This window comes from Hippopotamus amphibius, chromosome 2 (genome assembly GCF_030028045.1).
Source record: "Hippopotamus amphibius kiboko isolate mHipAmp2 chromosome 2, mHipAmp2.hap2, whole genome shotgun sequence".
Taxonomy (NCBI): Eukaryota; Metazoa; Chordata; class Mammalia; order Artiodactyla; family Hippopotamidae; genus Hippopotamus; species Hippopotamus amphibius.
Genome location: NC_080187.1, coordinates 83077252 through 83090127, shown reverse-complemented (window position 1 = coordinate 83090127; position 12876 = coordinate 83077252). Strand labels below are relative to the sequence as shown.

General features: G+C 35.6%; 1 protein-coding gene across 3 annotated transcripts in view; it reads left to right on the top strand.

Moving 5' to 3' along the window:
- FOCAD (focadhesin) overlaps positions 1-12876 on the top strand; it is a 275956-nt gene that overhangs the window by 131287 nt on the left and 131793 nt on the right. For all 3 annotated transcript variants that reach the window (XM_057720105.1, XM_057720103.1, XM_057720104.1), the window contains one exon: positions 6319-6453. In XM_057720105.1, the coding sequence (XP_057576088.1) occupies positions 6319-6453 (135 nt within the window). The remainder of the gene's footprint in view (positions 1-6318; positions 6454-12876) is intronic.

The following is a 12876-nucleotide window of genomic DNA, read 5'->3' as shown; positions in this document are numbered from 1 at the left end:
GTGCCACCAGGGAAGTCCCTAATTTTAGTTTTTTAAGGAACCTCCATACTGTTTTCCATAGTGGCTGCACCAATTTACATTTCCACCAGCACCATACCAGGGTTCCCTCTTCCCCACATCCTCTCCAACATTTGTTATTTGTAGACTTTTTGATGATAACCATACTGACAAGTGTGAGATGATACCTCGTGGTTTTGATTTGCATTTCTCTAATAATTAGTGATGCTGAACATATTTTCATGTGCCTATTAGCTATCTGTATGTCTTCTTTGAATAAAAGTCTATTTAAGTTTTCTGCCTATTTTTTGATTATGTTTTTTGTTTTTTTGTTATTTAGTTATGTGAGCTGATGGTATATTTTTGAAATTAAGCCCTTGTTGGTTGCATCATTTACCAGTATTTTCTCCCAGTCCGTAGGTTGTCTTTTTGTTATGTTGATGATTTCCTTTGCTATGCAAAAGCTTTGCTTTAAATTTTGCTGAACAGCTTTTCAGCAGTTTGGGTTTGTTTGTTTGTTTGTTTTGGTTTTTAAGCTATTTTGATTGAATTTCTATTATATTTCTTTTTTCCCTTGGAGTCTAAATTCCATTTATCTGAACAGGGGAAGGAGCTGTCTTTAAAAAAAATCCCCTTTGGTTATTTAGGGGAGAATAAGCACTAATCATTTTCCTGTCAAAGAACATTTCTGACACATTCTTACTGTGAGTTTGCTAGCTCATGCCAGAAGAATGTCCAACATGAAACAGATAATTAATCCAGACAGAATCTAGCGAAAGTGAAAACTGAACATCCCTACAGGGAGCTCTTTTGTCATTCTTTCTGTTCCTGCAGAGAAATCAATGGAGTTTGCATTGGAAGATATTATTCCCCTGTAGGGAGGTGTCTCAGGGAAGCTGCAATTTCTTTTTTTTTTATTATTTTTTTTGGGGGGTACACCAGGTTCAATCATCTGTTTTTATACACATATCCCCATATTCCCTCCCTTCCTTGACACCCCCCCCCCCCCCCAAGCTGCAATTTCTAACATAGGGAATAAAAAAGAAACCTAAAATCCCTGGCCACTGCATAGTGGGTCCCTTGGATGGCTTGATAATCTAAATTGGTCCATTTGATAAATGCCTTTCTGTTTTTACTTGTATCACTTATACAGTTTCAAGCCTCTTCTATTCAGATACTAGAATTGTAAGTCTGTGCAACAAACTGCCCAACAGTTTTTCAGAAATGTAGAATATTTTGAAAGACCTCTGTTGTGCCTCCTTTGGAAATGGTGTAGTAATGTTAGGAATTGTTAGTATGAGAATAACTTTACCACATCAAGTACACATATTTTTGGTTCACTAAGCTACAGTTTGGGATTTAGATATGTGATTTTACGTTATTTGCCATCAACAGGACAGAAGTTGAGCAACTCTAATCATAGGAATTACTCTCCTTTAGATTATAAGGGACTTTTTAAAAAGGCAAGTCAATATTTATTCCTATTATTTGCTACAACACTGCTTTGATAATACACTAGTCTCAGACATTAAAAGACTGTGAAATTGCTTAAATAAACCTGTGCTAGTCATTTTTTTATACTTATAACCTTTAACCCCATATTATTAGGATAAGAAAGGATGTTATTTTTCCCATTGTTTCTGCTCCATTGATTGTGGCTCCTTAAACTCCCTCTTATCCCCTATTATTGTATTTTGGTAACAGAAGCGTCCTGTTTTATGAATTGTGTGTGCTGAATTAGCCTAAGAGGGCTTCACTGCCTGGTGATGACTTGAGTCCTCTAATTGTCAAGGCAGTTTCTTTTACCTTCATTATGAAAAGGGCAAATAAGGTGGTTTTCATAGCCTAAAGCTTTTTATAAAGCTTTCCCTCTGTCGGAGTAAAGCATCAGGACAAAAGGAGTAGGCTGTTCTTGGGAATTTCTAGAAATAGCTTTTGGAGGTAAAATTAGAAAATAGCTATCTGTTCCTCTGCAGAGGAACAAATTCATTCTTACAGCACAAGAATTGAAGCAAAGACTCTGATTCTTTTGCGATTCATTATTTTTTCCACTGGCAACCTTCTTTTACAGTGTATAAAGCACATTTGCCTACAGTTGCCTCAGTATTGCCTTTACTGTTAACCTTGTCTATACGTAGAGCAGGTGTTAGTAGTAGTGTTTCCGTTTTGCAGCTGGGGAAACAGATTGAAGGAGATTAATGACTTTGCCATAGTCCTAGAACTACCAAATGGGAGAACCTGGGGTTTCTGACTCTAGTCATGTACACTTTCCAGTATATTATGTTGCATCGGATCATCGTAATTTGTGCTGTTTAGGGTTGCTAAGGTTCTTGTGAAAGAATAACGTGGAAAAAGTATCATTCTTCCCAAGAAACAAAAATGGCAACAAAATATGCATAATGTAAGCATTCAGAATGGGATGAATGCTCTATAACCTCAGAGACAAACTGAGCAAGGTGTTCTGAGTCATTTGTCCGTAAATATTCATATGCTATATATGCATAATACCTAGGTATTGTTCCTTCTATTTTATTTTATTTGTTTTTGCTTGTTTTGCCCTTACTGTTGAATTGTGGATTTAATATTGTAGGCTGATAGTTTCCTTAGCACTTTTAAGATCATATTGCATGGTCTTTTGGTCTTGTTAATTTTGAAAAGTTTGTTGTAACTCTAAATTGCTCCTTTGTAGATAGCCTGTATTTTCTCCCATTTAGCTCTGAAGATTGTCTCTTTGTCTTGGTATATAAATATAAACTTATTTGTTAGAGGGGCTTATTTGATTTTATCTTTCTCTGCAAATCATTTAGGTTATGTATTGTGGGAGTGATTTTCTAGAGTGGTCCAGGTGCCCCCAGCTCACTGCTATTTTTTATGTTAATTTCTCAGCTCCATGGTTTCTAGTCCAACCATTACACTTAGGGTGCAGCCCTTCAAGGGTGCTATTTTTATGTGCGGGTCTCAGTTCCGACTCTCTGCCTTCTGTAGGCTAAAGGCAGTATCTCCTCTTTCCATGTGGACATTTAAACTCAACCTATTAGGTTGTGGAAACTGACAACTTCCTTTCAATACCGCAAGGCAGGTATTTCCCTCTTTGTTTCTGGCACTGGGTAATTACACCCACTCCCATTTTTCCTTTTCAGCTCAGCTATATATGAAAGAATTTTCCTCCTTATCAGTTATTTCAAGTGTGGCCCATCATGTTGTTGGAGCCAGAAGTCAGTCTGTTATTTAAAAAGTCATTGGGTAGTAAACAGTAGAGGTGAAACAAGCCAGTAAAGACCAGGACCATGAGCTTGACTAATCTGATATAATATGACAGATTGCACAGGTCAAAAGGCTGGTGGATCATATCCACAGGGTTCTAGGAGGTGGACAAAGCAAGGTAGTAATAGGTTGACTCCAAAGCCCTCAGGGCCAGAAGATTTCTAAGAAATAGCCCAGGGTTGGGAAGGTCAAAGAAAGCAGCCTTCTTTATTAGAGGCTTCCCTGCTTCTGATTATGTACAGGCAAGCCTGGATTTACATATATTCCCTGCAGGTATACCCTGCTTACATTTTAGGTGCAATTCATGGCTGGGATCCTGGAATATCTTCTGATAGTCCACATGTAGAGTACCATTTCAGGCATTAGTTTTCAAACTTTCTAGGAAGAAGACTTTTAAAAAAATTTGTAAACCTTTGAAAATGCTTAGAAGATACAGCCTCACACCCCATCCACTACCCATGGAAAGGGCAAGCCCTTTTTGTACTCCCGTAATTGTGGGCCAGAGATCTTTTTTGTTGATATGCAAAGTGCATCAGAACATGTATGAGACCATACTTCCTCCTGGTATTTTAATTGATAGAAATATTCAAAAGACAAAGCTGTTGTTAGCTAGCCTGAGTTACAGTGCTTTTTTCCTCGTGCCTGCAGGATATTTCTCTCTGGATGTCTTTCCATCCACTCCAATTAACCATATCCATCCCCCATCTCCTGCAAAGGTGCTCCTTCTTCCAGTCTCCCCTCCATTTTATTATGTTGCTTTTTATTCACCCAGGTCTCTAGGCCCAAATCATCTCATTTTCCAATTCATTCCCCAAGTCCTTTTAATTCTTTTATTCTCTATCTCAGATTTACCGTTCCTCAGGCTCCAATACCATCACTAGTTGATAACTGCTGATAATCTGATATTCTTATTACTGTGCTAGGTGAGCGGGGAGTGAAAACTGTAAGATGTGGTCATTGTCTTTAAAGAACTTAATATCTAGTTGCAAAGACAATTTATAGTCACAAAAATAGTGAACAATACTAGGCAGGATGTAATTAAATGCCAAGTTGGGTAGTACAGAATTTTATGTGCTAGAAGTTAGAGGAAAGAAAGGGATAAAACGAGGGCCTGAATTGTAAGAGAAAAGTTAATTGTAGAATTGAGATTTGAACTTGGTCTTGAAACAACATAGATTGGAATTAGGAATTTAAAGTGAGGAGAAAGCATGAATAGTTAGTGAGTATATTTAGCATACTATTTTTGGAAAAGTTTTGAGGCTCTTATGTTAGGGACTAGTGACAAATAGGAATTAGAGAGGTTCATGACTGCTTTGAGTTTGGCTATAAGACTACTAGAAGAATCTTTCAAAAATAGTATGTGAATTTAGTTTATTCCCCAACTCAGGAATCTCTGCAGGCTTCCTTTTCTTTTGATTCTGATCCAAACTCCTTTGGTATTCTAGGTACTCTTTGATCCATCAGCCTTGCTTCACCAGGACTCATGCTTTTTGTGTTTACAACTTGCTTTATTTGTGTTTTGACTTATGCTTTCCATTTCCTTGTGGAATGTCCGCCTGATTTCTTTCCATTCCTTCTTCAAGTCCAATCTCTAGATTTTCTGCCTCTTGATACTCTAATGACTCCCACCCACTGACATAGCTTTCCTCCCTGGGTTCCTCCTGAAACTATTTTCTGTTGAAAATAATTCCAAATCTAATCATGTACCTTTTGTTTTCCAATTATTTAGAATTATATACATTTCTCTTGCTTTTTGATAAGGTGGTAAATTCTTTGAAAGGTTAGATTATGTTTTGTATTTTATTAGTGCTGTATACTACTCTGAGTATATACTCGAGGTTGAATTGATAGCTTTTAAAGAATGGGTTTGTTTTTTATTTCAAATACTAATGATTTGTAATATTAGAGCTACTTTGTATAAATGTGCCTGCTGTCATGCTTGACAGTACTGCCCTTAGTGAATGCTAGTGGAATCCAAATTTGTAGTGGATCCCAAGTCAAAGAACGTTTTTCTGCTGTTTCATGGAAAATGGAAAATAAGAGCAAAAGCACTAAATCCAAGTTTTCTGAGATACTGTTTCTGCTGTCTTCTTTGAGTTTCTCCTTAACCTGTGTCCTTAAGTATATATTATTCATTTATCTTTGACATCTTTTCACTTGCTACCTCATGTAGTGTTTCCTAAATAATTTATGTTTGTAGATGAAGATAAATTGTGTGTTAACTGAAGCTTAAGAAAAGAGAGTGTAGTGTTTTAGAAAGATTAATCCTTGTTAAACTCTATCCAATTGATCTGTGTTTCCACTCTTCCTGCCTGAGTTTTTAAATTTTAATAAAATATCTGTAAGTGAAGAAATCATCTGTTGTCCTTGGAATTGAATTTAAGAAGATATTTGAATATCCATAAAACCAGATCTCGAAAGGACCTAAGAACACTTGGTTTAAGGAAATTGGGTCACGCTAACAATAACATTTTTGTTCATTTTATCATTTAACAGCCTCTTAAAAATCTGAAATGACTTTTTAAACAAAGTTTTGAGTTATTATTTTAAATAATAAAATTATTCACCAACCTCATTTAGAAGTTTGTCAGATGATTTGAGAGTGTTTGATTTATCATTGCTAACATGGCAGTTTTCTGAGTGGTGATGCAGTTTCAGCAAGACTGGAAAACTATATGAGAACTGTCGATACCTAGATTTAGAAGTGTTATAACATTATCTTACCTGTCTTTGTTTCAGAGAATGGCTATTCAACAATATTTGTAGCTAATCTGGAGTTAATTTTGTGTATGTTTGTGCGTGAGAGAGAGAGTTTTACTTCTTCGGTTAACCAAAATAAAGTAAAAAAGCAGTTGTGTGAGGCAGGCTGGATCTTCTTCAACAACAGTTTATATTAGTTTAGCTAATTTCTTTTGAGGGGTGATAATTTATCAAATGTTAACTTCTAGGAGTCCTCTCGTTCTTAAGTTTCCTTATAATAAAAGACAGTACTCGTCACTGACGGCTTCATATGAGCTGGGATTTTGTTAGGCATTGACTTTTGTATTTGCTTCACAGGTGGTTTGTATTCGCTCCACTTGGAATGCTCTCTCCCCAAAGCTGAGCTGTGACACGAGACCTCTCATTTTGAAGACGCTCAGTGAACTGTTTTCTCTGGTTCCTTCCTTAACAGTCAATACAGCTGAATATGAGGTATGCATTTGGAGCTCAATAAATTGTCTGTTTCCACATTGGGAAGACATGTGCTTTATCATAACTTTTGGAAAAAAAAAAATTCGTAATCTGTTTGCCAAAATGCCTTTAGCACCTTTTGTTCTGTGAACATGTTGATATCTTTATGGACTCCTAAGAGTAGGAGGATATCCACCCTTTTAATCCTCTGTCTTTAAGACTTGTTTATGTGAAGGATGCCAAGTTTTTATTATGAAAGTATAGTTAAGATTTTAAAAGCCAATATGTTAAAAATAGTGTTTCTAAAATAATAGAGTTCACAAGGCCAACAGTTTAAATGCTTTCTGTTGGTGTTTTAAATTCTAAGAAGTGTTCCAAAGGCTTTAGTAGGCAGGGTGGATTTCCCAATAGTGTAGACATAGTGTCCTTTGTGTTTTGTTTTTAGCTTGGGCATAAAGATTTGATTTTTTATGTGTTAGTTTACATTTTCTATATACAGCTTTGTTCTTCATGTATGCTGTTCAATGAAGACGATTGTAAAATCAAACTGTCCTAGGAGAAGAAAATAATTTTATGAACTAGTCGGTGTCATTGTAATGAACTGAAACACTCAGTGGAAGGTGTTTTGCTATAAGATTCACATATTTCTGTTTAACATTATCTTTATTATCTCTTCTTTGAATGAAATGAGAGGGTGGCAGATTCATTTATGTCTCACTTTTGTAGCCATATCCCTTTTCAAGCTCACCTTTTTTTTACTTTTCCGTCAAAGAGCCTCAATTGATTTTCACTTGAAGTCTTGGTCAACTTTTAGTTTGATTTAATGCTTCACAGACTTTGATAAACTAGCCCTCCATAAGATTCCAAGAATAACCCCTTACTTGTTTTAGATCACATGATAAGACAGGATTGTAGGATAATACTTCTGATCATTCTAAATGCTACACAGTGAATAAAATCAAATTTGTCCTTATCAAGGACACAATACCTAGCGTGGTATGTAATATATATTCAGAAACTAGTTGTTTGAATGAATGAATGAACCCATACAGGATATTGTGAGTTTATCCTCACATTCGGGCTTTTGTTTTGGGGTACTAGAAAAAGAATCAATTCGATACTCCTAGAGTATATAGTTCACCAAAAGTCTCTTTTATGGCTGCTGTACATGGGTGCATACTCTATATTGTCAGAAAGTCTGCCAGGCTACTGATAAGGAGCTCAGACTGAAAAACAAAATAAGGACTTTGTATGCAGTGTTGTGTATATTTATTTTCTATCTTCAAGGGCTGAACTCATATACCTTTGTATTGCCTGTACTTCCAGTTATTTGGATTTTATTACATGCTAATTTATGAAGTGGTTTTTGTGTTTATGTTTGCTTACATTGTTAAGCTGTAAGCTGTCTTTTTTTTTTTTTTCCTTCAAATTTTACATTCTTTTTCAGTGAAATTTTATTTTGGTTTATCTTCATGTTTACAGCAACATTAGGATTCCTCTGTTGTTCAGAGAGACGGCTTTGGGACCATTCTACCTATCAGTTTCCTCATAGTAGGGAGATTCCTTCAGTGACCAGAGCCCACTTGGCAGCAGAAGTAAAGAAATGTAGAGAAGACCCCTCTCCATCTGTCACTCTGTCTGTCTGTCTGTCTCTCTCTGTTTCTCCCTTTCTCCCAACCTCCCCCACTTTCTCCCTCTCTCCCTTCCTTTTTCCCTCCCTCCTCCTTTTTCTTCCTGTGTGTGTTTAAATAATTTGTTTTCTCTTAACTGCTTAGAGTTTGTTTGGACGTAAGCCTGAGTTGAATGTAATTTTCCAAAAGCATTTCTTAGGTCAGTGCTATCCCTAGTCACCTCAAAAGCCTTTTATCTAAAATGAAGTCCACTTTCTTTACACAAAACCAGTAAGGTCTTTTAGAATCGGGCCTTACTCTGCTGTTCTGCCTTCCACACTCCCGGAAAACCAAACCACTTGTAGTTTCCTTCTCTGCTTCCAAATTTTTTATTTCTTTTCCTTGGTTCATGGTGTTCTCTCTGTCTAGAATTACTTTATTTTTCACCTCTAATTTTAAATTATGTTTTAGGAAATAAAGAACTGGATTAAGTTATCCCAACATTGAGAATTTTTCTTCAACAGCAGTTATTGCTCTTAAAGTTCTTTATCTATACAGTTTTATTTTTTAAAAAAGAGTTTTATTGAGATATAACTGACATGCAATAAACAGCATATATTTAAAGTGTACAAGTTGATATTTTTTCTTATTAGTCATCTATTTTATACATATTAATATATATATGTTAATCCCAATCTCCCAATTCATCCCTCCTGCCCTGCTTTCCCACCTTGGTGTCCATATGTTTGTTCCCTACATCTGTGTCTCTATTTCTGCCTTGCAAACCAGTTTACCTGTATCATTTTTTAGATTCCGTATATATGTGTTCATATACGGTATTTGTTTTTCTTTTTCTGACTTACTTCACAGTGTATGACAAACTCTAGATCCATCCACATCTCTACAAATAACCCAATGTCGTTCCTTTTTATGGCTGAGTAATATTCCACTGTATATATGTACCACCTCTTCTTTATCCATTGTTCTGTCAGTGGACATTTAGGTTGCTTCCATGTCCTGGCTATTGTAAATAGTACTGCAGTGAACATTGGAGTGCATGTGTCTTTTTGAATTATGGTGTTCTCTGGGTATATGCCCAGTAGTAAGATTGCTGGGTCATATGGTAATTCTATTTTTAGTTTTTTTTTTTGTTTTTTTTCTATTTTTAGTTTTTTAAGGAACCTCCATACTGTTCTCCATAGTGGCTGTATCAATTTACATTCCCACCAACAGTGCAAGAGGGTTCCCTTTTCTCCACACCCTCTCCAGCACTTACTGTTTGTAGATTTTCTGATGATGCCCATTCTAACCTCTGTGAGGTGATACCTCATTGTAGTTTTGATTTGCATTTCTCTCATAATTAGTGATGTTGAGCAGCTTTTCATATGCCTCTTGGCCATCTGTATATCTTCTTTGGAGAAATGCCTATTTAGGTCTTCTGCCCATTTTTTGATTGGGTTGTTTGTTTTTTTGATATTCAAGTGCAAGAGCTGTATATATTTTGGAGGTTAATCCTTTGTCTGTTGATTCATTTGCAAATATTTTCTCTCATTATGAGGGTTGTCTTTTCATCTTGTTTGTAGTTTCCTTTGCTGTGCAAAAGCTTTTAAGTTTCATTAGGTCCCACTTTATTTTTGTTTTTATTTCCATTACTCTAGGAGGTGGGTCAAAAAAGATCTTGCTGTGACTTATGTCAAAGAGTGTTCTTGCTATGTTTTCCTCTAAGAGTTTCATAGTGTCTGGCCTTACATTTAGGTCTTTAATCCATTTTAAGTTTATTTTTGTGTATGGTGTTAGGGAATGTTCTAATTTCATTCTTTTACATGTAGCTGTCCAGTTTTCCCAACATCACTTATTGAAGAGACTGTCTTCTCCATTGTATATCCTTGCCTCCTTTGTTATAGGTTAGTTGACCATAGGTGTGTAGGTTTATCTCTGGGCTTTCTATGCTGTTCCACTGATCTATATTTCTGTTTTTGTGCCAGTACCATCTTGTCTTGATTACTGTAGCTTTGTAGTATAATCTTAAGTCAGGGGGTCTGATTCCTCGAGCTCCATTTTTTTTCCTCAGGATCGCTTTGGCTATTCAGGATCTTTTGTGTCTCAATACAAATTTTTAGGATTTTTTGTTCTAGTTCTGTAAAAAAAAAAATGCCCTTGGTAATTTGATAGGCATTGCATTGCATCTGTAGATTACTTTGGGTAGTATAGTCATTTTCACAATATTGATTCTTCCAATCCAGGAACATGGTATATCTCTCCATCTGTTTGTGTCATCTTTGATTTCTTTCATTACTGTCTTATAGTTTTCTGAGTACAGCTTTTTTACCTCCTTCATTAGGTTTATTCCTAGGTAGTTTATTCTTTTTGTTGCAATGGTGAATGGGATTGTTTCCTTAATTTTTCTATCTGATCTTTTGTTGTTAGTGTATAGGAATGCAAGAGATTCCTGTGCATTAATTTTGTATCTTGCAACTTTACCAAATTCATTCATTAGCTCTAGTAATTTTCTGGTGGCATCTTTAGGATTTTCTATGTATAGTATCATGTCATCCGCAAACAGTGACAGATATAATTCTTCTTTTCCAATTTGGATTCCTTTTATTTCTTTTTCTTCTCTGATTGCCATGGCTAGAACTTCCAAAACTATGTTGAATAGTAGTGGTGAGAGTGGACATCCTTGTCTTGTTCCCAATATCAGAGGGGATGCTTTCACTTTTTCAGCATTGAGAATGATGTTGGCTATAGGTTTGTCATATATGGTCTTTAATATGTTGAGGTAGGTTCCCTCTATGCCCACCTTCTGGAGAATTTTTATCATAAATGGGTGTTGAATTTTGTCAAAAGCTTTTTCTGCATCTATTGAGATGATCATGTGGTTTTTATCCTTCAATTTGTTAATATGGTGTATCTCACTGATTGATTTGTGTATATTGAAGAATCCTTGCATCCCTAGGATAAATCCCACTTGATCATGGTGTATGATCCTTTCAGTGTATTGTTGGATTCTGTTAGCTAATATTTTGTTGAGGATTTTTGCATCTAAGTTCATCAGTGACATTGGTCTGTAATATTCTTTTTTTGTAGTATCTTTGTCTGGTTTTGGTATCTGGGTGATGGTGGCCTTGTAGAATGAATTAGGGAGTGTTCCTTCTTCTGCAATGTTTTGGAAGAGTTTGAGAAGGATGGGTGTTACCTTTTCTCTAAATGTTTGATAGAATTGACTTGTGAAGCCATCTGGTCCTGGACTTTTGTTTGTTGGGAGATTTTTAATCACAGTTTAAATTTCATTACTTGTGATTGGTCTGTTCATATTTTCTATTTCTTCCTGGTTCAGTCTTGGAAGGTTATACCTTTCTAAGAATTTGTCCATTTCTTTGAGGTTGTCCATTTTATTGGCATAAAGCTCTTATAGTAGTCTCTTATGATGCTTTTTATTTATGCAGTGTCCATTGTAACTTCTGTTTCATTTCTAATTTTATTGATTTGAGTCCTTTTCCTCTTTCTCTTGATGAGTCTGGCTAAAGATTTATCAATTTTATCTTCTCAAAGAACCAGCTTTTAGTTTTATTGATCTTTGCTATTGTTTCCTTTGTTTCTATTTCATTTATTTCTGCTCTGATCTTTATGATTTCTTTCCTTCTACTAACTTTAGGTTTTGTTTGTTCTTCTTCCTCAGGTTTGCTTAGGTGTAAGTTTAGATTGTTTATTTGGGATTTTTCTTGTTTCTTGAAGAAGAATTGTATTGCTATAAACTTCCCTCTTAGAACTGCCTTTCCTGCATCCCATACATTTTGAATCATCGTGTTTTCATTGTCATTTGTCTCTAGGCATTTTTTGATTTCTTCAGTGATCTGTTGGTTATTTAGTAGCGTATTGTTTAGTCTCCATATGTTTGTGTTTTTTATGGGTTTTTTCCCTATAATTTATTTCTAATCTCTTAGTGTTGTGGTCAGAAAAGATGCTTGATATGATTTCAGTTTTCTTAAACTTACCAAGGCTTGATTTGTGACCCAAGATGTGATCTGTCCTGGAAAATATTCCATGTGCAGAGAGAGAAGTGTAATCTGCTGTTTTTGGATGGAATGTCCTATAAATATCAATTAAATCTAGATGGTCTGTTGTGTCATTTAAAGCTTGTGTTTCCTTATTAATTTTCTGTCTGAATGATCTGTCCATTGGTGTAAGTGGGGTGTTAAGGTCCCCCACTATTATTGTGTTACTGTCGATTTCCTCTTTTATAGCTGTTAGCATTTGCATTTTGTATTGAAGTGTTCCTATATTTGGTGCATGTATATTTATAATTGTTATCTCTTCTTCTTGGATTGATCCCTTGATCATTATGTAGTATCCTTCCTTGTCTCTTGTAACATTCTTTATTTTAACATCTATTTTATCTGATATGAGTATTGCTGCTCCAGCTTTCTTTTGATTTCCATTTGCTTGGAATATCTTTTTCCATCCCCTCACTTTCAGTCTGTATGTGTCCTTAAGTCTGAAGTGGGCCTCTTGTAGACAGTATATATATGGGTCTTGTTTTTGTATCCATTCAGACAGTCTGTGTCTTTTGGTTGGAGCATTTGGTCCATTCACAGTGAAGGTAATTATTGATATGTATGTTCCTATTACCAGTTTCTTAATTATTTGGGGTTTGTTTTTGTAGGTCTCTTTTCTTCTCTTGTGTTTCCCACTTAGAGAAGATCCTTTATTATTTGTTGTAAGGCTGATTTTGTGGTACTGAATTCTATTAGCTTTTGCTTGTCTGTAAAGCTTTTGATTTCTCAGCAAAATGTAAATGAGATCCTTGCTGGGTAGAGTATTCTTGGTTGTAGGT